General features: G+C 40.1%; 2 protein-coding genes across 2 annotated transcripts in view; one reads left to right on the top strand and one right to left on the bottom strand.

Annotated features, from left to right (window-relative positions):
• Positions 1–845: 845 nt before the first annotated feature.
• LOC119726475 (cytochrome P450 4F22-like) lies at positions 846–8,443 on the bottom strand. The gene is made up of 11 exons (XM_038198179.1): positions 8,125–8,443; positions 6,890–7,080; positions 6,266–6,437; positions 5,595–5,779; positions 5,219–5,343; positions 4,484–4,546; positions 4,196–4,319; positions 3,713–3,987; positions 2,549–2,744; positions 1,917–1,999; positions 846–1,356 (listed from the first exon to the last, which is right to left on the bottom strand). The coding sequence occupies exons 2-11, from the start codon at positions 7,049–7,051 to the stop codon at positions 1,188–1,190; spliced, it is 1,554 nt and encodes a 517-aa protein (XP_038054107.1). The 5' UTR covers positions 7,052–7,080; positions 8,125–8,443; the 3' UTR covers positions 846–1,187.
• A 1,748-nt stretch (positions 8,444–10,191) lies between these two features.
• LOC119726474 (suppressor of tumorigenicity 7 protein homolog) overlaps positions 10,192–25,783 on the top strand; it is a 35,868-nt gene continuing 20,276 nt past the window's right edge. Inside the window, 1 exon segment of the mRNA XM_038198178.1 lies at positions 10,192–10,421. Coding sequence (XP_038054106.1) covers positions 10,259–10,421 — 163 coding nt within the window. The 5' untranslated portion in view covers positions 10,192–10,258.

Here is a 25,783-nt window from a genome sequence, read left to right as displayed (position 1 = left end):
CGAAAGTGGTTATATGGTCATTTACTAATAAACAAAATACGACACATTGCAACACGTTAAAAAAGTACATTTCAGAAATCAAATGACTGATTACAAAATATAAACCAATGTACATGTACTCATAATTACAGGCCTATAACCCAATTCCCCCCCCCCAAAAAAAATCCATTTAATACATATTTCTCTGGTCACGAATAACTATCGATAAAAATACTCACTCTACTTCGCAATATTAGTTTTCAAAAAGCATATGCATTGTTTACGTGATAAACTAAGCATAAAGATTCATTTATGCTGATTACCTTGGTGTTGAATAGGAAAACTTAAAGGGAATATACATCATTTGCTTTTGCTGTAATTTTCAGAAATGGATGGAATTGGGGGGTTGAAAATATAAAGCAAATATAGTTACACTGACTTTTTGGAGGTTTTGGGTTCGAAAATGCTATAAAAACCAAGAAAAACGATCATTTTCCTGTAGTCTGGTTCCCTGACTCCATATAAGAAGAAACAGAGCAGTTTACATAAATTGGGGAATTGTAAGGTCAGGGAACCAGTCTAGCTGGCTCGTACCCGTTCATAGGTTTGTAATCGATTGCAAACAAGTGCAATGGTCAATTGGGGCCAGTATTTGAAAAAAAGACAGTTGTTTCCAACGCTGATCGGCCGATCAGCGTTGGAAATTGATACAAAAATACCACTTTTCTTGAAAATGACAGTATACCAGGTGCCATAATTTTACAGGTTGCTTTAGACGGTCAATTACCAACATCCTATTAAGGTATTTCGCAAAAACTTGGTAGTTTTATTTTTCGATGTTTGCAAATGTTGTATATTCCCTTTAATCATTTGAATCCTTCATCTCCGATTTATGTTGATTGTGTTAGGCTTCAAAAGTACAGATACATTTGCAAAATATTGCAGGTACCACATTTGAAACGCACTTGCAGTTATCACTTCAATGCAATATTAATTTTTAAACAATGTGGACAATGTACACATTTGTTATCAACAGTGTCTTAGTATGATACTTTACAATTCTTTAAAATCCTGCAAATAGAATTTTCGGACTATTAATTCCTGAACAACATTTTGGTCTTTTTATAATGATTGGATTTTGCGCTTCCCCGACGTATTATAAACACCGTATAATCAGTGTTATTCAAAGGCCTTTGGATGAAATGAAATCACACGCGCGGTTTCAGAAAGATCTTGACATCATTCTGAGCTTTCAGGATCAATTCTCCAGAGAACTTGACCGGGTGGTTGGGGTCCAACTCCAGGTGGAACCTCCTCAACAGACGAACCAGGATCACCTTCTCCTCGTTCATGGCAAAATTCTGCCCGATACAATTCCTGAAGGGAAAAAACACAGAATTTTCAAAATGGGTGTGTGTGTGTGTGTTAAATCATTGGTCTCTGATATAAGTTATTAAAGTGCTTGGTTTATTTTAATCCTTGATCCAATTCTATACTCTTGACAATTTTGCCACTCCTGGTAAAAAAACCCGCAATATAATCCAAGGAAGTTTCATTCCGACCCAGAAAAGTGTCATTTTGACCCGGATTATGACCCAGATTCCGGGTCAAAACTGACCTGGATTCCGGGTCAAAACTGACCCGAGACTTTTAATTTTTTTGGGTACGGGGGTTGGTACTATTTGTACATTATGCAAACGCTGTCTGCCCATGGCGAAACCATAGGTTTTGAATGCATGCTGAATCAAATGATCTGCGAACCAGGGTAATGCCACCAGCATGTTCATTTTCAATAGATCTTCCTATTTTCAACAATGGATGCAGTGTCGGAAACCTTGACCTTGGTTTGTCTCCAGCTGCATATTCATTGCCAAAATACTGAGAAGAAGCCTGGTTTAAGCATGATAAAGATGCCATGAAAGTTCTCTTTATTTTACCTTGGACCTGCTGCGAATGGTAGATAAGAGAAGGGGTCCATTTTCTGGATATTCTCAGAGGAGAATCGGTCAGGATCGAATGTCTGTTGAATTAAACAGCGAAGCCAAAAAATGAAGAGCAATCCGAAACAAATTGTGCATTTTGGTGTGTGTGTTTTTTTTATAGCCAGAAGTTCTTTAACTTCACAGCAAAAAATAATGTCTCAACCAACAACCAGCCTCCCAAAATAATACACGTTACTTACTTCTCATTAAAACATTCATATGTTGATATTTGGAGAGACAGGTTATTTTGAGATCTATCTGCATGCACTTCATTCTTCTTTACTAACAGGTACAAAATAATAGAGGTAGCGAGGCGCTTTGTTCTTATAATGACGCACGGCAGCCTGTGTTTTACATATAAGGGAGACTGATTTCTTGGAGCTCCAAAGCAACAGAAAATGTCATGCAATGCAAATTGTTTGCGTCCCAGCTGAGTTTTACTTCGCACCAACTCTACTGAGTAAAATTCTCTGTATGCCATTCTGGGACATTAATCTCACCATCAACAGGTGAATTAATTATATTAGACTACATATAGTGAGCATTTGGTTGCTATAATTTTATAAGATAAAATATTGAGCAATTACCATATGATCAGGCCAGATGAGAGGGTTATGGTGAAGGCAGTAGATGCCCAAATCTACGGTCGTTCCAGCCGGGAGGACCTTGCCGTCAATTTCAACATCCCTCTCAAGAACCCTCATAATGAACGGCACCGGAGGGTACATTCTCATCGTCTCCTTGAGACACTGCACCAGGTACTTGAACTTACCAAGATCCTCCCTGACAAACAAGACACGGGGTCCACGAATTATTATGATGACAATTCGTTCTTTTGTGTCATGTCAAATGAGCTTCTGTATAGAGTATAGCAAAACTGTGAATAAAACATCAACATGCACACAGACAGTGATCACCTCAAATCGGACGCAGACGTTTGATAAAAATGTTAGCAAGCTGAATGTAACAGGCCAGGGCGGCTTGAGGGGCTGGTTAAGATGATCCCCTCCATCCTATAACAATTTACATGTTACTCGATCAACCTCAAACTCTCTTTTCTTCAATAAATATCGAAGAATCTTGGTTTATTGCTCAGAGCCTATAGTTTAACTGCATAGGCTAGATTGAGATCAATCCTCTAGCTATTAAATTAAACTAAATCCCTAAAAAATTATCGGGCTTCAAAGTCCAAACAATTCCTTGGAAAATCTCGGACTTCACCATCTCGGTTTTTCCTTTAAAAAATATAGAGTTCAAGACCTCAACCGGCTATAATGACGCTATCTGTGCTAAAACAACTCGGCAGCAGATCCCACTATCCTCGTCGTGGGTGACAGAGAGATGGACAGATGCATGGGAGAGGGCTAATTACACCGCATGAGTTCAGCGAGGAGCATTCATCCAAGAGGGCTCCACCTTGAGTGTACGCCTTAGGATAAGGCTAAATCGCCTCCTCACGGGGCGGGGAAATACCCGCCCCTTCCTCTACCGCATCCTTGCTTTTGACGATGATACCTGCTCTTGTGGGTCTCCCCAAACAATATACCAGATAATATTAACTATTCCTGCAAGCCCAATCTTCAAGCCCCCTCACGGACCCCCCGGTCTGATCGAGCTTGATGGAGATACAACCAATTAAAAGTGGCTGCAAGAATGTGACATTCCTTAGTGATTTAGCTACTGCAAAATCATACGAACGACTATGACCTATTATAACTGGTAAAACGTGAATCTCAACGGTTCGCCCTTACCACAGGACTTCCTCCGACTCTCTGCCCGCCATCACCTCATCAATTTCCTCCTGGACTTTCCTCTGATGATCAGGATTGGTTGCCATGGCATACAGCATCCAGGTCAGGCCGCTGGCTGTGGTGTCGTGACCCTCGAAGAGAAAAGTGTCCACCTCGTTACGGACCTCCAGATCCGTCAGTCCCTTGCCGTCTTCATCTCTAGCGGACAGCAAGATGTCCAAGAAGTCCAGGTACTTGCGTTCAGACCCAGCATCAGGATTTTGTTTCTTTACCTCCTGATGAAAGGAAGTACATTTTTATGTACACATTTTGTACCACATAAACTTAACAAGGGTCAAACAAGGGAGAAATTATTTGCCTCTGTTTGGGCACAGGGGAGAAGGTACTGCAATTGAAAACCAATACCCACTATTGAAATTTGAAATGAAAAATAACCTGGGCAGGTATCTCCTTTAAAGTTTATCATAATGTTTGTAACATTACCAGTTGTGACCGACGCCGTTTTATGACCTCATCTGAAACATTATGAACAAAGTCGCAACTCTTCATAAACCTGCGTCCCATTGAAGACAGCTTGAACGGCAAATCGAAGTAAAGAAGCATCGAACTGTGGGGAAAATAAAAAACATCGATATACCGAAACTAAATTATGTAGCAAACCGGATGCGAGATAGCACCACGGCACAAGCCTGGTGGCAGAAGCTTCACGCTATTGCAATGCAAAAGTTTAAATGTCAAATCTCTCTTTTGTCGACACTGCCATGTACTTACAACATTCTGTCTACGATGATGGTCGATAACTGGGACGTGGCCTTCACATAAGGGTGCTTATCACTGCAAGAAAATGAAACAAGTTGGCTATTTTTGGTGTTAGGATTGATTTATTAGTGGCTACAATCCTGTGAAAATTATAGAAGCAATCTTGGTTACAACATTCTGCAGACATGGGCGTCGCCAGTATTTTTTTCTAGAGGGGGGCAAAACATAATATTTTCCCCCAAAAATGTTGTATTTCTCAACATATTCTCGATTTATCAGTTTTAGAGAGGGGAGGGTCATTTTGCACCCCCCCCACCCATTAAATTTACACCACTATGACTTCGCGCCTCTTCTTCTTTTCTTTTTTCTCTTTTTTCTCTTCCTTTTTTTTGGGGGGGGGGGGGGGCTTTTCCGGGAGTGGGGGGGGGGGGCAAGCGCCCCCTCGCGACGCCCATGTCTGCAGAGAATCCTCCATTTCCCACCTCAACGTTGAGCGCTTTAAAATGTGCGCCGGCGAATAAACTGCCGTGGTAGAATGTGTTGATAGCTTTGCCATCATCAATGCACAGACAGCCAGTGATTGTGCTATCAAGTTCTGCAACGAATTGTAATTAATACTCGTCCCAATTTTGTTCACCAAATAGTTTTTACCTGCCTGAAAAGATCTAGACAAATACAATCGCAGGACTCGCAGTCTTAAACACAACTGCCCTTCATATTGGCAAAGTACTAGTGAAGTATACGTACCCTTTGATTTGGCAGTCTGATTCGTACGAGAAGGCACATCGAAGGAGGACGTCGAGGGTTAAGAGGCTGATGTTCTTGGTGACTTCAAAACTAACTCCATCGGTAGCACACTTCTCTAGCTTTGTCTAGATTGAGATGAAAGGTCAAACAAACGACTGTGAAATATTTCTATTCCCCACTGGATGAGATTTATCACAGGTTACTCTCCAGCTAATGCCTGTACCCATCTATACTCATGGGTGGAGAGAGGTAAGTGGGGATGAAGTGGCTTGTCCAAGGATATGGCAAAACGCTGGATTCGAAACCCTGACCCTCTGATCATGAGTCACCCCCCCCCCCTCTTGAATTAGCTTATATTTCATTTGGTAGAACGAACCATGAATACATCCACAGCCTCGTTGTAGACCGGTACGTAAGGCTTGAGGACATCGAAGTGGAAAGCCGGGGTGAGGAGGCGACGATTACGGAGCCAGGTATCGCCCTTGGCTAGGAGCAGACCGTCACCCAGCCAGGGCCGCAAGAAATTGTAGGAAGGCTGGCCCTGCATCAGTGGCTTGGGATCTGGAAATATACGATCGCGACAAGCCTTGACGTGGGGGAAATAGAACATGCATTGCTTTGTGAACCTCCAAACAAGGTATGCGACACAAAACTAGGACCTATGGCACAGTTAGACATTTTTAAAAAGCAAATCTCACGACACTATTCTTTCTGTAAAAAAGTTTGAAGACATCTGTGCTTGCTCATGGATCTGCAAAGTCAACCCTTTCTCCTCAAGTCAAAAGCCTAAAATAATATGATATTTAACCTCTCAAACTTTTCAGGGTTCGTTGAAAAAAAAACTGGTCATGTTGACAAGTTTTAACATGGTGTCTAAAAATGACAAGATTTAACTTGTTCTTAAGGTAACTTGTTCTTAAGGTAATGTTTGGGTGAAGCAGAATTAAAAAGAAACCCGACAAGTTAAAAAAAATACAAACAAAATTCAAAATTAGGTATAACACTTGAACAAAGTGGACACATCCGTTTTTTATACTCGGAGCTTACCGCGTCCTTTCAACACAGGTCTAAAGATGCCTGGGTGGTTTGCCACAAGTTCTCCTCTCGTCGGGCCAAAAAGTAAGTAGAATCCCCTGGGGAACTTTTCTGTCATTTTACAGTTGAATATGAAGCCTTCCTCCGGTGACTCGGTCCGGGTTTTCGGATTTCCCATCGGGTGCTGGGAGTCGGTAAATCAGACCAATGAAATCTATAACGCAGATCTTAATCAGACCGAATTTTGAAGCATCCGTTTTGATGGATTAAATTGCGACGGAAGGCAATTGGGATGCGTAAAGATTTCAGTAAGATGCCATGTAAGCATAGTATGCGGGTACAGAGAAATAGTCCCACGTCTATGACGTGCCGGTCGTTCAATAGCTGATTTGATCCAGCTGATTTGAAAATGGTCTTCAGAGCATTATGGACGTAGAGAAAACCGGTTAGATCCTCAGATCAGCAACTTCAATAGTGGACGTATCCATGACTATCGTTGAATGAGACATAGGCCCGATTGACAAAGAAACACCACTGACATTAATCCCAATATACTGCTGTGAACAAAATGAATAAAACTGGGGAAACAATTTTCATTTTACGTTAGGCTGTTGCCAAGAAATTAAATGTCCTTACCTGATGAAGGTTTCCATAGAGCCAGTGGACGGGGAGGCCTGGCCATTGCAGAAGCACTGCTCTCTGCTTCCGAATCGAGCTTACCGTACTGACAAGAAAGTAGGCTACATATACCAATATGACCACCAGTGCCACGCTCACGACGAATCCAGCTACTGCCATGATGCCTTTACAGTGCAATGGGTAGCGCTCTGAGTGGAATGGAAAATAGTCTAGTTTGATAATAGGCTGAATAAAAAAAATTATGCAGCGTCGGTGTCCGCCAAGATTCTCATGGCGCATTCTACATTAAAAAACAGACTGTTGAATCTCCTGAACGAAACTGAAAAATTGAGGGGACATATTTTTGTTTTAAGAACTTGCTGTCAGCGTATGATTATTCAATTGGAAAATTGTTCCATAGTAGTTTGGCAGCGGTGTGCAAGAATGAACTATCCCCATTTATAGAGGGGCAGATCTAGGCATGGATCAAGGGGGTGGGGTGGGGGGGGGGGGTGGCTGCTAAGAGGAAGTTTAGCAGGCATTATTTTTTAAGTGTTTTGGCTGAATGGAGGTGTAGGCTGAAGCTGAAGCAATTTGTCCTCACTGTCCATGAGTCCTTCACGTACTACAACCCTCCATGCCTGACGGTCGTTGGTGATGGAAGGCTCCAGTTCAATGTCGCACTGTCATGTCGCGCCTGTACTGCAGACATCTTTGAAGCGGAGAGCTCAGGGCGACCATGGGCCTCAATGGCAAGCTTTCTGTAGAGAACGTCTTTGGATATCCTGATCATCCATTGTGGTGCATTGTAACTGAGCCATCGCTGGCGTCGCTGACTCAGGAGGGCGTATGCATGCTGGGGATGCATGTTTGCCTCCTCAAGGACTTTGTGGTTTGGCACACGGTCTATCTTGCCACCGTATGCCAAGGATAAGGCAGCACTGATGAAAATACGTTTAGGCGATGTTCATGCGGGGTGTATTATGTCGTCAATGAGGGCGCACGGTGTTTCAATACCCTCTTGGCCAGTCTTGGCAGAGTACGCCTTCCAAAGAGAACCGTGATGGCTCTGAACAAAGGGACGTTAGAATCTAACTTTTGCCATTTTGGTTTGGTAATTTTATACAACCTCGCAAATCAGGTCACAGACGTCAACATTTTTGAGATAGGCATTGTCACTTCAGTGCCACTTAAGTCTCTTTCCTATTATTTTAAAACAATACTGCCATGACCATTACTGCATGACTGCTTACCTATGTCAGCACGACGTAGGCTAGAACCACTGAAGTTGTCAGAATGTGTATGTGCGAACTGTATCACACGGGAAATTGAAGTTGCTTCGTTAGCGAAAGGTGCACCACAATGATTAAAATACTACCAGTCAATAGTGAACAAGTATGCCTAATAACTTACTCATTGTTGATACAACGTAACCTATGAACTGACGACAATCATAATTGATAAGATCAAGCACAGTTCGGGTCGCAAAGAGCGTCGCTGGGCCATTGTGAAACCCCTCCGTCGCCCATAAAGATACTATGCCAATAGGACATCACCAAGTTATTGTACCACTGACTGACTATAATAAGCGACACGATATGAAGGACTTAAACTCCTAATGCAGGCCCGTGTGCGGGCCAGAATTTTATGTACAAACCGCAAAATCTCAGTCTTCCATATTCTATAAGGCCTCATTTACACCTACACGCGAATGCCAATACAACGAAGTGACTATTTGACGCCACGAAACATTTTGCTTTGAAATTTGCTGGAGTATAATGTGTGCCATTCGCAACGTGAAAATGCATCCCGGCGTCACTTTAAATTCGAATTCGCCATCGCTTTTTCTCTCAGCCCGCTTTGTAGAATTAAGTAGTCATCAAAGGCACGTATTGACAAGAATTTAGACTGTAACCGTATAATGCATGTCATATGCGAAGCGAATTGGCATTGGAGCTGGATGGACTGTGTTCCAAAGTTTGGCGAAATTGCAGTCCGAAAACTTACTCTCGGGCGCTAGTTTGAATAGGCGATAAAGGAAGAAATCCTTACTAAAAGTGAAGATAGGTTACGTCTGGTACTATTGAATGCCCTTTGAAACTAATTCCGCAAAAATTGGCGAAACAATCATTGAAGGTGGTAAAGAAAGTGTGCCCGCGGTCACAGCTTTGTACGTGCGTTAACAATGGAATCCTCAGTGACGAGTGGACCCCACATTGTGCATGTGTTTTCCCTGTTTTCTCAAAGTGTATCAAGGCCTATCCACGGAGCTGAAAATTTAACAAGTTCATACACCCTTCTTATAAAACAAAAATGCACAAAAGCAAGTATTCCCGCCCGATCGCGACAACACAGTCTTCTTGGCTGCAGTAATCCAACTTGAGCTACATTTTTTTTTTCGTGCTTGAGGTTTTCGTAATAGCTTGCGCCAATGCCATCAGCTATCTATTAAATATTCTTCTTGCCCGCCTCATACATTTCGTCACCGACACCACGAACTGACACCCTCTGCATCACATGTGTACAAAAAAAATTAAAAATTCAAATTTTCTTTTTTTGCACATATTAGCAGTTTGTATCATGAAGTTTGACATGACGAGGTTAAAATTGCTGGAATCATCTAAAATAAGCGAATTTTACTAATGAATTTTCCAGAAATTTGTCAATTCTGGTATTTTTGGTTACCACGAAGTGACACTGCACAGGGTGTCAGTTCGTGAAAACCAAAATTTACGTGTTTTCGGAGAGTGCGCGCATGCAATAGCGTTAGTGAGTGTCAGTTCGTGAAAACCAAAATTGACGCGTTTGGGGAGAGTGCGCGCACGCATGCGCAGTGTGTGCGCGCACTCTCTCAAAACTGGTCAATTTTGGTTTTCACGAACTGACACTCACTAACGCTATTGCATGCGCGCACTCTCCGAAAACACGTACATTTTGGTTTTCACGAACTGACACCCATCTTAATCATTTAATTGCTAATTAACTAAGCAGATTTTTACAATATAACATTTATAATTGAGTAGTGAAAGCATTTTTACGTTGAGTGATACTAAAACCTCTAAGATAAATGAAATATTTTACTGAGTAAATTCGTGTCAAACCTTTAAAAGCGTTTTTCTCCGATTTGTATTTCTGCAACGCTGACCACCGGGTGTCAGTTCGTGGTGTCGGTGACGATTTTTGCCCTCATGAGGATCAATCAAGCACGTGGCAGTTTTGTTTCGATAGTAGCGCCCTCTGTTGATGACCATTCATGCAGCGCGCGCCTCACGAAGCGGAACTACATGTAGTTAAAACTGCAACTGGTACCCAACATAAAGAATCGAAACCGCCATTGAAGTACCATGGGGAGGGGTAAGGTACCAGCGCGTAAGAGGCAAACATAACATGGCGGGTGAAGGAAGTTCTGCAACCGCCTCGCGATCGGAGAAGTTGAAGGGTGTTTTGAATTGGATCTGGACCTACTTGTGGGCCATTTGGTTCTTCTTGGTTGTGTTTCTCATCTACTTCTTTCGAGCACCGTTGAAGCTCACTGAGAACATGAACTTGGGTGAGTATAGCAGTGACGAAACTCGCATTGTCGTTCGTCGTTGCGTTGGAGTCAAGCTGATCAAGTACAAGTGAAGCGTGTGCATTGGGTCCTAGTATTATTATATTAAACTGCGTCTACAAAGTACAAGCGTCAACGGTCGTCAACAAGCATCAACAAATTTTGTATATGCTTTTGAACATTAAAAGTAGCTTTATATGGTAAAAAAAAGCAATAAAGAACATCTTCTGCATATCAATTAAACTATTTAAAGTTAAAATTATTTTAAAACTTGTTTTTTTTAGAACGCGAAATTTACGACGAATTTGTAGTGTTGGCCGCCATCTTGTTTGGATGGCGCTTCACGCATGCTAGTATGGCTCTGTACACTTCACGCATGCGTAGTACGGCTAGCTTCATGTAAACAAAATGGCGGCCAACACTAATCGACAAATTCGTCATACATTTCGCGTTCAAAAAAACAAGTTTTAAAATAATTTTAACTTTAATTGATATGCCATGTATGCAGAAGATGTTCTTTATTGCTTTTTCTACCATATAAAGCTACTTTTAATGTTCAAAAGCATCAACAAAATTTGTTGATGCTTGTTGACGACCGTTGACGCTTGTTGACGTTTGTTGACGCAGTTTAGTAGGACCGTGTGCATTTGTGCATAATGCATATGCGCATGGTCAGGATGCATGCAGACTGGGACCTCGACTCGACTCTCGTCTCGAGCATGTCGAGTGCTGAAAAAAAATGCGAAACGAAATCAGGCCAACAGAAAAATTTCCATACTACTGGATCACCACTTACCTGCCGCCAAACACATTAATTTTCACCTCACCTTGTAATTTCACCCTTGAGAAATGAGAGGAATCCAGGAAGCCTCGGCAATGCGAAAAAAAATTAGGAAAAATGTCTTTTTGGAAAAAATTCCAAACTGGATCACCACTTTTTTCCAATTAATTTTCAAGCACCAAAAGTTGCATCCTTTGCTTTATGGTTATTCCCTCCACTTTCTCTCCTCTACTCTCATACTCCTAGAACTATGATGCTCCGCGGAGCATCATAGAAGCCACAGGAGACACAGAACCCCGCAAAATTGTTTGCAGCATGAAACACCAACCATGGAAAAATTTCTCCATGCACCAACTAAGTACAAAAACGTCCATCAAAACACAGACATTTCCCACAGAACCGCTGCACAGTTTGCCCTTAAACTCCGTACAATACCTCATGACATACATGTACTCATGTTAGTTGCGCCTTAACAAACATCGCTGGATTCTGTCAGTTTTTAAGCCAAAATGATGAATAATATGCCCTTTCCACACTGAGCCAACCTGACACTTGAAACATGCACGCAGAGATTATGATCGATTGATGATTTTCGGTTCGCTCGGAGCACGCCTGGGAGGGGGGGGGGGGGGGGGGTGTGGCCCAGTATGGAATTTTGTCTGTAGAAAGTGATGCTCCCCATAGCGGAGCCCCATAGATGAATCACCAACGGCTTTGTTAAACAACAACTTTAAGCACAACATGTACAAAATGTACCAAAATGCAGCCATCGCCAAAACATCGCTGCACAGTTTGGGAGTCATTGCAGAATACCCCGCCACGCGAAAATTACCCCCTAAAAATAACTGGCTACGCAGTCGGAAAATGTTGCAGAAATGTCCAAAGTACATGTACATGTAGATGTCGGGAAGTGGATACGCAGATACAATATACGGGGTGGAGTTGAGCGCTGGAGGGTCTAAAGAGGGCGCTATTTCCCTGTAATAAGAAATGCGGCTAGTAGGGACAACGTGAATTGAATGGGGAGCAGGGGTTAAATAAATCTAAGTCCAAAGTAGGTGCCAGGAAGTGAATACGCGGATACGGGGTGGACTTTATTTTTAGCGGAGAAAAATATTTTTGAGAACGAGGCATCCATATCAATGTTGGAAAATAACGAAGGCAGAGACAACGTGAGTTGAATGGGGAGCAGGGTAAAAATGTCCAAGTCCAAAGTAGGTGCCGGGAAGTGGATACGCAAATACGGAGATACGGGGTGGACTTTAGCGGACGTGCACGCGTGTGGTTTTGGTTGAGCATCCAAGCGTGACTCCGTATCCGCGTATTCGGATACGAGGTGGGATAGGTCAGTGGCGGGGTATTCTGCAATTGTGCCACAGTTTGCCCAGTCCGTATGGTATTTCTTGACAAAATCACATTGCACCAACAAATAACGGGTGGATTCGGTCCCGATATATGCAAAAAATGATGAAAAAAAATCCGCATTCTGTACTGAGCAACATGGAGAAGTTACCGGTACATGTTCATGAAGACTTGTGCCCGTGCGAGCATGGCTAGCAGCATCAGACAGGCATATCACAATGCTTCTTGATTGGGCGCCTTTTATGGTGCCCTTGTAGAGCGCATGGTGATTTAGACTGTTTCCCCATTTTTGAAGTCCGAAGGACAATGAGGTCAGGGAACCATACTAACTGTGATTGGCCTGTCAAGTCCCACCCATGCACGCACGTGCACAAGTCAATCGCAAGCGATCTTTATAAACGTGTAACTTCTCGATGTTGCTCAGTACAGAACACATATTTTTTTCATCACTTTTTGCAAATTTTTTCATTATTTTTTGCACAAACTGTGCAGTGGATTTCTGGCAAAAGACTGCATTCTGATGTACATTTTTGTACTTAGGTAGTTGTTGTTTTAGTAGTCAACAAAGCCCTTGGTGTTTCATCTATGGGGCAATGAAAATCAAGTGATTTCAAAATGATGCTCAGGACTACAATGTAGACTGGTACATTTTCATGTCCACCAATGGTCCAACTGTTTGAAAAGACTGACCTCTTCATTCATCGTCATTAGTCTGCTGGCTGACGATGGATGATAGTTCTTGCTTGCCACTTATGCCTGAATACATGTACTTGTTTAGGAGCACCACCATCGCCCCTTGTACTTGAAAGAAAGGTTTGAGACTCACAATTATGTAGTTTGTACAAAGTGTGATTATAGTGCATAGAGCACTTACATTCACATGAGGGATGGATTGGGTATGGGAGCATGCCCGTCGCCAAGGGGGGGGGGGGGGCCTTGGTGAGCAATTGCCCCCCCCCCCCCCCACGGCAAAAGCCATAAATGTGTACATGTACTTCTGTATTTTTTTGGTAGTGGGCCCCCCTAATTGGTACTAGCTCAGGGCTGGCGACGGGACTGCATGGGAGGGATACAAGGGAGAGTTTAGAGTTTGATCATTTGAATGGTCATTCTTCAACACTTTAAGCCAAACTTCATGGCGAGAAAACACATATTGTTGACATTGGCTTGTGGAAGACTGATTCTTACTTGCCTGTGATGCCATGTGCATCTCTGTCATGCCGTTACCACAGTTGTGACTGTGGGGAAATTGCAGTACGTTTAAATGTAGAATGACAGGTTTATCTCCATGGGAAACATTTTTTGACAAAATGTTTCAGAAGGTTATTGCTCCTTCTGGTGTTCAGGTGTTGAATAAAATGAAGTCGTAGTTGTTTCAAATGTCAATGAAATGTCACGGATGTTATAAAGACTGTCAGTGTCTGTGGTTTAATTGTACTTATGATCAATGTGTCTTGTCCTACATTTTTTTTCTCGTACCGGTAATCCTTAGACTCAACTACATTTTGTATATTTCTAAGCTTTGATGAGGTACCAAGTAGTGATTAAACTCAATAAAAATACTCGGCAATACTCGTCACAATCTCGTGCCTCTGGAGCCTCTGGAGTGCTGATGCAAAACAAATCATGACAAATTGAAAACACTGAATATTGTATATAATTGATAGCGCAGTACGCGCGACCATGGAGGTGGAATGCGCGACGCGCACGCAATTGTGGAGGGGCATTCCATATTAGAGTCAGAGGGGTGTTTCGTAAAACATGAAGTAAAATTGTTGAACAAAATGGTTAACAACTCTAGTTTTTGACTTGTTTTGATTTTTGGACCGAAAAGATTTGGTTTTTTGACCAAAAAGGTATTTATGAATGGGAATAAATATGTGTTCCGTCGGTGTTTAACACTCTGTTTAAAACCGGTGTGAGTCTGGATGGGTGATATGATAATTACCCTCGGCTTCGCCTTAGGTAATGGACCGATCCAGCAAGCACCGCCCCATGGTATTCTGACCAATCACAGCCGTGATTTATGTCCGACATGCGTGCACAAAAGTCCGACATTCATGCACGCGCTACGATGCGCGCGGCAGGAAAATGCAGTGTGGCATTGGAGAGGAGCACATGTTAATTTGCTCACGTGCGCAGTGAGAGGGGCTTACTGGATCGGTCCATTATCACCTATCCAGACTCGTACTGGTTTTAAACAGAGTGTTATAATACCTCCGGAACACACATTTATTCCCTTATTGTTGAATTTAAATGAAAAGACTCGTATCAGTTTAATCAAATTTGATTCTTTGTGATTTTACCTGATTTAATAAGAAAAGAAATTCACTCACATTGTCAACATTAAATAAATTAGAAGTTTCAACGAAAATACAACATCCTGTCTGATTCTAACTTTGTCAAAAAGATAGACGGTCAATGAAAAAGTGATGTTCCTCCCATGCAAAACAAAGGTTTAAAGAGGTTGTGGAATGCTCGAAGACATTTCCGTCATTTTTTGGGTATATGTAGCCTAAGGTGTGATGAAATAAAAACGACTATTGTTTCTGTCATAAAATGAGTACAAAGGGTACTTTTGAGAGCTGTTTTTCAGGTCCTGTTTCGACCCGAACGTGCAATTTGTGTAAAAGTCGTTGTTGCGGGCAGCAAACAAAACACAGTAAATCGTGACGTAATAAACAGGACTCGTGTATGCTACTCTGCATCGGGAGTCCTGTTTATTACGTCATGATTTACTGTGTTTTGTTTGCTGCCCGCAGCGACGACTTTTACACAAATTGCACGTTCGGGTCGAAACAGGCATGACAGGACTTGAAAAACAGCTCTCAAAAGTACCTTTTGTACTCATTTTATGACAGAAACAATAGTCATTTTTATTTCATCACACCTTAGGCTACATATACCCGAAAAATGACGGAAATGTCTTCGAGCATTCCACAACCTCTTTAACTACATGTAGAGTGAACCATTATGCAGCTTTCAAAAAAGTAACCGACCAAATAATTATAAATGTTAGAATGCTTACTTGGTTTAATGAGAGCAGTGACACTACTGGGTAGACTCGCTGTGAAATTATTCCTTCTGGCATGCTGTCATTATGAAGAAAACACAAAAAGGTCATTTCCAAAGATGTACCAAGTGACACATTTTTGGAAATTTCCATTTGTAGTTGGTTTAAACCGTGAATGGGTGCAAGCATTGTGCGTGTGGTTGCTATTATTGGTCGATTCAGCGTGTGACATCACGTAGAGCTACAATCGGCTGAATGAGAATCATGTCCCGAATGATGATTTTGGGAAATTTGTGTCTTGACGGCACAATTCAAAATTAAGGCTTGGCAACTTTTGAATAAAAAATGAGATCCAGAATAGTGTGTATTGTTTTTAAATACATGTAAAAAGCATTCACCATTCACAGAGCTAATAGTTCATCAGGTTAGTTGTTAAGCTTCCGTCTTTAGATTTGGGGCACTTTTGTCGCTTTAATAAACAATGCACAAAGGAAAAGGTGGTCCATTGTACCTTTAAAATAAACTACGTAAACTAAAGAACGTTAGTTTTGGCATAATTTATTTTAGTCACAAACTCGGCTAAACTGAAAGTTTGTTTAGATGCTATCTTTCTTGGCAAAAATGACAACCGATTGTTTTTATTAAATGTGTGCATGCATAAAGTTCAACAGCTACATGTATTTTTGCCCCCCTTGTTGTTAATGCAATGTACCGGTATGTGTACATAATTATGTAGGCCTGTGTAAATAAATGAATATATAATGCTTTGGCTTGTATATATGTATACATGTACATGTATACTGGAAGTTGTCTAAAGAAAGCTTTTGAGGTGTAAACTGCAAGTCTGCAACTTTGGGGACATCATCAGTTTTAGCTGAAAATCATAAACGTAAAATCTGACGGTAAATGCAGGTAAATGTATTGAAATTTAAGATAAATTAATGAGGACAGGTTGAAGGATATTCGTACTCGGATGTAAAAATGTGACGCTGCAATGTGTACATGTTAGTCCATGTACATTGGCTGTACAATCGCTGGATGATTTACACGTAATATGAATAAAATTGGAAACGTCTAACAAAAAAAACATTTGCAAAAAGAGTTCCACCAAAGCATTAAAGACCTGGACAGCAGTATTTTATTCTGTCTGTCTTGTTAGAAAATAGGCTTCCTCTGAATTTCAGTATGCTGCCCTCGTGTTTGAGTGAAAGACCTTACTATAGAAACAGACAGTCCGGGAGATGACACTCTGGTCTGTATTATGTGATTATATTACCCACTGAGTCAGTGTTCAGACACAATCAATCAGTCCCTCATTAGAGCAGTAAGCACACCCCTGCCAAATGGAATCCTCTTATTAGCATACAAATTAGGCCTCTCAATTGGCTGCCTGCTCTCTGCATAAATTTGGGTTGTACCATTATGTTTGACCCACAGGCTGGAAGCAACCATTTGAAAGGTGGTGTGGTTTTCACACAATGGACTTTCACTGCAAAACTGCTGTGTGACTCTCTGGGTTGTTCTGCACATGGCGTGCTTATGTGATGGCTGTTACATGTGTGCATGTACAGTTACATGCATCATGCATGCATGCAGATTGATAATCCATTTAGGAATTTCATACATGTGCTCTGTAATTCCACTTTCACATAGGAAGTGGGACAGCATTACTATGTTAATAGGTTAATAGTGGAATACGCCATGTGAATCTGATCTGATCTGCCTGTCAGCCGGTGCATATATCATAATAATAATAACGGGCTGCTGTAACTGTCCTGTGGATATGCAGACAAGCAGACACTTCATAAACGGGCCGTGTTAGGCAGAGGTCATTTCACTGTAGACAAACACACTGAAGGGAGAGAGGTTTCCTGTATGCAGTGCAGAGCACCGCACACACTGATTGCACGGTGTGTCATTTCATGGTGCTGTCTGGCTGGGTGCTTCCATATGTGCGAGTTGCACTGCTTGTTTTGCCCCAGATTTGTAATCTTCTGCCTTCCGTTTTCTGTAGCAGTTTGCCAGGCCACGGGGCCATCATGAATGGTAAGATTTATCATTGGAGATCAGTCAGACGTGTCGGATGTCATTTCTTTTGCCCAGAAGATGAGTAATGCTGCTTTGCAGTGTCTGTGATTGCTACATGTGTACATCATACAAAAACTGTAGTTCTGGCCTAGAATGTTTAAAGCATGGATCTATTTGCCATTTGATCCACAGAGAAATGTTCACGCCATCAGTTGACGTGAAATGGACCCATAAAAATGCATTACATGTAGATATTTTTTGTATCATTCGCTTGGGTCAGACGGTTTATGAAATCATGGTTGTTTTGCATAGACTCAGCATGTATGTTTGCTTCATGTGTATTCCAATACAAATTATTTGTTCATGCAGGCACAACCTTCTTTTTAGTAACGCACAATGTACCAGTACTGCAGGTTATTGAACATGTTTGAAATAGTCTTTATTAAAATATAAATGTTTCATCGCATCGCAGAAAAAAAGTTAATGCACACAAATACTTTCCAAAATGTGTTCTAGTTCATGTAGTTTGAGCAATGCAAAATCAATGAAAACGTCATTGCCCAAACTATGATAGGCCTATCATACCGGTACTTGGTTTAGAAGCCAACACGAAGTTATGATGTCATGGCACGTAAGATGTATTCGCACAAAATATATCGGTGAAGGGCATAACCCAATATTGAATATCACTTTAAATTGCAAGGAAAGTATTTCCATGGCAATATGTTTCAACTTCGGCGAATTCAGCATGGAATATTTCCTGCTGTCAAATTTGTTTCACAATCGCATCCGCTTAGACTACAGTATGAACTGTGTAGCTTGTTAGCATTAACTTAGAGACATAACAGCCTGGAAAACGCCCAATTTGGCTACAAAACGCTTTAACGAAATGATACATGTATTAAATAGAAAGAGCATTTAAAAGTAGGATATTAACGTCCACAAAACCATCCTTTAAAAACTGGGCATTTTTGTGTGTTATTCTTGCGAGCACCATGCGAGAACGAAATTTCGGGGTCAAAATTTTGTCCCCAAAAAAATCGAGGTGTTGAGTGCTAGTTGTGATCCATCCGCACAGTGGTTCGCTTTCTGCGGACATGTAAGAAACAACATTTGTGTATTGGAGATTTGTGTATTACAAAATGTACAATGTATCACACAAGCAACGTGTAGCGTACCGTACATTGAATAGAGACAACTTGAAATTACGTATGGGTATGCCACAAAATGTCCGTCCCGTCCGATACAAATGTACCGGTTTTTTTCGGTACTAAGACATTAGGTTTGTTTCCTTTCAACCAGACTTTTAAGTAAACAATCCAAAACATGAAATTTTCAGGGATTTTTGGCCGTAATGCCCCTGTAAAATACACTTGAGATAAGATGCACACGTAGGGTGTACTGTACATACATGTATGTATTCCTTTATATGATGGAGAACTTCAAAGGGGTTTTATTGCTTACATTTTAAAGATGATGAATGAAATCCCAAATAATCTTGAACTAATGCACACATGTATCATGATAATTCTCTGGTGTGTTTTTCTGCAAACAGCATTGATGGCATGGGAAGATTAAACACCCGTAATTAAGTTCCCAGATCAGGGATTAACATTACTGGAATGGGAGTTATTGTGCAACAGGTGTTTCAGTCTGGTTTAGACTACAGTCCACAAACACTGCAGGTCACCAATTAAATTCAAGGTCATGAATTAATTATCAAATGACATACACACATGTATACGTACATGTACAACAAGTCTGCTGTACAATGTACCTTCATTTATAAACTTGTACATGTATTTAATTGTGATTGAGGCAGATTCCCCACCCCCCCCCTAAAAAAAGTGCATATAATAATTACTGTTAATTGTTTTTAAAGGTACATTTTCTTTGGCTGTAATTTTCAGAAATGGCCGGATATGGGTGGTTCACATTTTATTGCAAATATTGTCACACTGACCTGTGTAAAGTTTGTGTTCATAGATATGCTGGTAAAACCAAGAAAACAAATGCTGTTCTTGTAGTCTGGTTCCCTGACCCTACTTCAGACAAAACGGAGCAGTTTATGGACATGGGGGAATTGTCAGGTCAGGGAACCAGACTAGCTGGCTTCCACCCTTTCACAGATGTGTTTACACCGATTGCAAACAAAATGTGGACTAACTAAATTTTGTAAATTGGGGGCAGTATTTGCAAAAAAAACACCCCAAAACGATGGTCAACCGACCATCGCTTGAAATTGATGCAAAAATTCCGCTTTTCTTCAAAATGACAGTACACCAGGTGCCATGATTTTACAGGATGCTTGAGACTATTATTCACTTAACAGTCAAGTAAGATATTTCATAATAATTTGTAGTTAAAATTGTTTTTTGATGTTTGCGAATGTTGTATTGCCTTTAACCAGTTCATGCCGGGATTATTTTGACAATTTTGATTATTTTGATTATTTTTTGATTATTTTGATTATTTTTGCGTGTTTATCCGTCATCCGTTTCGAATACCACAAAACCTTTGCGGGTTTGTACATGTACCTGTACGTCATCCGTTGCAAACTGGTTAAAAATTTGCTGTTCAAAGAATTTGTGACTTTCATCCTGCACAATGCACTGACTTTTGCAGATGGAAGCTTTCAGTGAATATGCTAAGAGAGGATTTTACTTGTTTGCATACCAACATAATTCCCCTGAAGATTTTGAAATGCTTAAGTAACATAATGAAAACCCTTGATAATGAAAAAGTCAATTTCGAAATTTTAAAATGCCTCTTTAAAAATTTGTTACGGCAGAAGTATGAAAAATTTATGAAAAGAAAAAGTAGTTGTATTTGTGCCTGTAATTAAATATTAAAAAACAAAGCTATCAAAATGAATGTTTTGCTCATTGGAGCTCTTTGTGTCGTGTAATTTAATAAATATTTTTCTAATTTTTTTGTGTACAAAATATAAATTTATGCAAATGTGAACAATAGCCACATCAGTTATAGACTGAAGAGGTCATCAGATGGGCCAATCAAATGGTTCCGTTTACTGTAGCTCAGAGATAAAAATAAACAAAAGAAAAACGTTTATCTCAGTGTTGAAAGTGCTGGTTCTCTCTAATTTTTTTTGGACATTTATCATTATAATTACCATTTTGTTTCCCACATGCAAGATTGACACTTACAGGGACCACAATGTACATTAACATCTACATTGTACAATGTACACATATTTTCCTATTGGTAGTCTTGCACAATGGAACAAAGATTACGTAAAAATCAGTGTACGATTTACAATCGTGGAAGTGTGGACATTCTCAGTAAACTTTAATTGTTTGAGCTTTTGAAAATAGATTTGTGAAAACTACAAATGTACAGGTACTTAAGTTATGTGCACCAAAGCAAATGAAGGTTTTAATTTTGGTATCAGGAAAACATAATTAATACTGTACATGGACATAAACAAAACCGACCCGGGTCAGTTTTTCCATCATTTCAGTCAGGTCGGTTTCGGTTTTGCAAAATTTGATTTTCGGGTCTGGTCGGTTTAGACAGCTTGTTAAAAACCCAAAATACACCTGGAAAGAAAACGGGTCGGTTTGGTTTCGGGTTGGTTCAGGTTGGTTTTTCCTTGATTGTTTGTCGGGTTAGGTCTGGACGGATTTGGGGAGTTCAGATCAGTTTTGGTTCAGATTTAGTTTATAACCTATAATGTTTCGGGTCGGTTTAGCCTGGTCAACCCGACCTGATTATGATGCACAACCTTTAATTTAGATGTGTGCCCACACAAAGAATCAGTAATTACCGGTACATGTAGGATAAGGCTATTATCTTTCACAATTCTATGCTGTTGTTGTACATGTATGTATCCATGTACATATAGTTTGGATTTATACATGTACTATGATAATAATGTAACAAATTACATTTATGTGAGATCATGAGTCATTTTATGGAGCTAACGAGATATGCCAGACGTACATGTACAGACATGACAGAGCTTTAAAATGTTCATACACATATACACAAAAACATTGTATTAAGTATACTGTACATGTACGTTACACTGTACATTATTGATTGTGCTTCTTGAATCACATCCTATAAAATATGGAGGCTAATGAGGCTATTACAGTCAATAATGGCCCATTTTCTCTGCTCAATTATAGGAAAGATGTGCAACACATTGCACACAGAGCTCAATGTACATGTACAGGTACATACACATTTGTGCATTGTGTGTACACGCTACATGTACGGTCGTTAGCTGGAAATTCGGAAAACAAATGTGCAAAAATGCGCGCAGTAGATTTTTTTGCAATCGCGGTTTCCGTTTGTTTTGGACATGCCTTTATTTGAACACGAATCATTTCAAAAACCCTTTTGAAAATCAGACCAATACTTACGGGTACCAGTGATAAAGCGATGATTCCAAGCTTTAAAATGATACAAACATAATGGCGTAATGTGTTTCCGCGGTGATGTTAGACCACTGCAGCCTAAAAAAAAAAATGTTGCGGGGTATTTTGGGACGCTCTGTAATTCCACAATTTTGATTTGGATGAAGATTTTCATCATATTTCCTGCCCAACGTAATTGAATATCTGGACCTTTTTTTTATTATTATCAATCACGGAAGCCCCCTCTCTTTGCATCTCTCAAGCCTCTCTCAAGCATCAAGCCCCAACCCCTTTAAACTGAAATATGAGACAAGGGACAGAGAGAGGCTAGCAGTCCAAAGGCCAGAGTGGGACATAAATTATGACGCTGAGGGTAAAAAAAAATCATGGACTAGCCTGAGCCAGACTGCTGATGGTCCTTCTGCAGAACATCCCCCCCCCCACCCCTTCTCCAATTTGCAAATGTTTACTTGCTATTTTGAAAATCTGAATTTCAATGTTCATTTCATGACGTGCATAGGATTTGGTAGCGGATGTTTTGTACATTTGTTTTTCGGGATATGATTACGTGAACACGTCTCAACAATTTAGAAGCCGTGTTTCGAATAAATTTGTCTGAACACTGATTACTGAACATGCTGAAGGATATTAAACGTACACTGTTACATGTACTTGTTAGTAAAAATCTTAATTTAAATCAGGGGTGAGATTTTTTAGGATTTTGCCTTATTTCAGGACATTCTTTTCCAGAATTGTTCCTGAGTTAAAGATTCTGCTTGATTTCAGGATTTAAAAAAAATTAAAAAAAATCAAAAAAAAAAATTCACATTTTTTAAATCAGTAGGCCTTATTCTGGAGGTTTTACCGTAAGGTGTTTTTGTTTAACCTCTTAGTTTATATACACGTACAAGAGAACAAAAAACTGGTACAGGGGTATTACAGATGGGTGGCTTTAGGCAAATTCCAAAGTACAGTATTGCTACTGCCTACCGGTAGTTTCTTGGCGAGCCTCAAGCCTGAACTCTCTGCTGATTATTTCGTCGATTTTTCATTAACACCAAATCTCATCCTTGGTGTACATGGATGACTTTTAATTAAAAAAATATTCCTGGCATCCAGAAAGGGTGTTTTAGTTTATAATGGATCGTTAGGCCCCTATGATTTAATCAGATTGTGTCAGCTTCATGAACATGTACATAAATGTATTACAGGAGGAGAAGGGAAGTTAATTTATAATTAATATATTTCTTTGCATCATTCACTGATACATGTAGTTCTTACATGTTTGTATATTTCCAAACATCAAAAAACAACATGTTCAACTTATTATGAAATACCTTAGGCCCAAAAAAAAAGTCTCCGGTTTCTGGTATGGAGCTTGCCCAAAAAGTGGTGCGGCGACACGGCTTTTTTTTTTTTAACCTGATTTTTTTGCTTCAAATGTCGGCTGATGACTGCAAATGGTGCCCGACTAAACTATGGGAGTCCAGAGAGGCCACATAAAGCTTATTCTCGACCATAACCCAATCTAAAAACACGTTAAAATTGTGCAGCAGCAGGATTCCAGTCAAACCAGTGAGTTTGGCAGTTTTGAGACATGATCATCTTTCATTGAAAAAAAACTTTTTCATTTTGCCGACGCGCATGGCTATGGCGACTCGCGCGCATACCAGAAACCGGAGACTTTTTTTTTTTGGTCTTAAGTACCGGTACTTGACTGTAAGTGAATAATAATAGTCTCAAGCATCCTGTGAAAGCATGGCACCTGGTGTGCTGTCATTTTCAAGAAAAGTGGAATTTTTGTATCAATTTCCAACAACGTTTGGCTGACCATCAGAAAATGACATTTTTTCAGATACTGCTCTTCAATAATTTACCAAACTTAGTTGGTCTAAATATTTGTTTCCAATCGGTTACCGGTACATGCCGGTATTCGTGAATGGGTGCAAGCCAGCTGGTCCGGTTCCCTGACCTAACAAATCCCGCCGTCTATAAATTGCTCCACTTGTCTGAAGTAGGGTCAAGGAACTACCACTGGGGTAGACTACAATTTTTCCAGCATCTATGAACACAAAACTTTAAACAGGTCAGTGTAACAATATTTGCTATAAAATAAAAATGTAGTATTCCCCAAATCCGTCCATTTCTGAAAATTACAGCAAAAGCAATCTTGTGTATTACCATAAATTTACCAGTGTGGCTACATACGTATACATTTTAGCACTGCAGGCCAATTACCATGTCACAAGTGAGAAGACAAATCGCATTGATTAATTTGATTTATGAGTCAATACATGTAGGTGGGTGTAATTTAATTTGTTCATTTCTGGACCACGGTTTCAAGGTGAGTTATCAATAACAAAAATTGATGAATAATAAAGTAGACAAAAGCACATAAAAGTAAAGCGTGCGTGGGTTAAAACAGCAATATTAAGTTGAACACATCAAATACATTGATCATCATTAATTTGTCTAAGAGTCCCTGTTAAAAATTCACCGGACAATTCATGAGAAATAATTTTTCTTTGTGAAAAAATATGATTTACAGGTAATTGAGTGCTGGGAGGGTCTTTGTTATTTAAAAGAAAGAAAGAAATGGATTGCGATAGTAATTGATTGAGCAAGCACACATACCGGGTACACACAAAAAATATCTAATGGTACAATGTACATACAGGGCCTTTTATAGTCCAGCTGATGTATGTATACATGTACATTGTAATGCAGTCATCAAACCAGATTTCATGTTGTTTTATTTTTTTAACATGTTTAAGTACACGTGTACGGTACATGTACAGCTGTATGATACATTTGGTCTTGAAGGTTTCCAGTTACATCTCAATATTATTGTGTGAGTGTTCATCGTGGAGTACAGTTTCTTAAAGAATGTACATACATGTACATGTACCGGTACATGTACATACATACATGTCTACAAAATATGAAGTTTGATGTACATGTATGTACATGTAGTACCGATACATGTACAAGTGTACATGTACTGGGGTACAAACATACTTGTACACATACCCCATGCAGCAGTATTTTTTCAAGATCATTACTTATCGTTACAACATTTGTTTTTGCTTTAGTTTCAGAAATGGATGGATCAGGGGGTTAGTTTTTGTAGCAAAATAAAGTTGCAACTACATGTACATAATTTACATGTACCTGTTTAAAGCTTTGTGTTCATAGGGGCTGGAAAACCAAGAAAAAAATCTTGTACTTGTACCGTACGTAGTTTGGTCAGCTGACCATACAATATATACATGTACTTGAGACGAAAGAGAGCATTTTATAGACGTCAGGTCAGGGAACTACCGTATACTACTGGAAGCTGGCTTGCAAGCAAAATGTGGACTAACTAAATCTGGTAAACTGGAGGCAGTATTAGAAAAAAATGTTGGTTTTCTTTTTCAACAATGGTCGGTCATCGGTCGACCAACGTTGGAAATTGATAGAAAAACTCCACTTTTCTCCACTGTCATGAAAATGACAGCACACTACATGTACGTGCCATGATTTCACAGGAGGCTTAATGATTCACTTTTGCAGTCAAGTAAGGTACAGTGTACCGATATTTCATAATAATTTGGTACTTTTTTTGCAAATGTTGCATACCTAACAAATTTATGTTGTACAATGTACATGTATTTACGGTCGTACTCCACAGAGTGGAAAAACTGTGTAATTGCACTCCATTCATCGCTTCCTTGACGAGAACCGCTTACAAACAAAATCCATCTCTAATAGGCCTAATTGAGTTGTGACGCAGATTGCCGGTGATTGTGCCAGC

This window comes from Patiria miniata, unplaced genomic scaffold (genome assembly GCF_015706575.1).
Source record: "Patiria miniata isolate m_02_andy unplaced genomic scaffold, ASM1570657v1 HiC_scaffold_2, whole genome shotgun sequence".
Classification (NCBI taxonomy): Eukaryota; Metazoa; Echinodermata; class Asteroidea; order Valvatida; family Asterinidae; genus Patiria; species Patiria miniata.
This window is presented reverse-complemented; position numbering and strand designations above follow the sequence as displayed.

Bases quoted from the DNA above. Each gene is read 5' to 3' on its own strand.
- LOC119726475 (XM_038198179.1), bottom strand. From the start codon at position 7,051: ATGGCAGTAGCTGGATTCGTCGTGAGCGTGGCACTGGTGGTCATATTG. The intron at 4,320-4,483 runs GTAAGTACATGG...TTTTCCCCACAG, and splicing joins ATCATCGTAGACAGAATGTT to TTCGATGCTTCTTTACTTCG. The intron at 2,000-2,548 runs GTAATTGCTCAA...TTAATTCAACAG, and splicing joins TCATCTGGCCTGATCATATG to ACATTCGATCCTGACCGATT.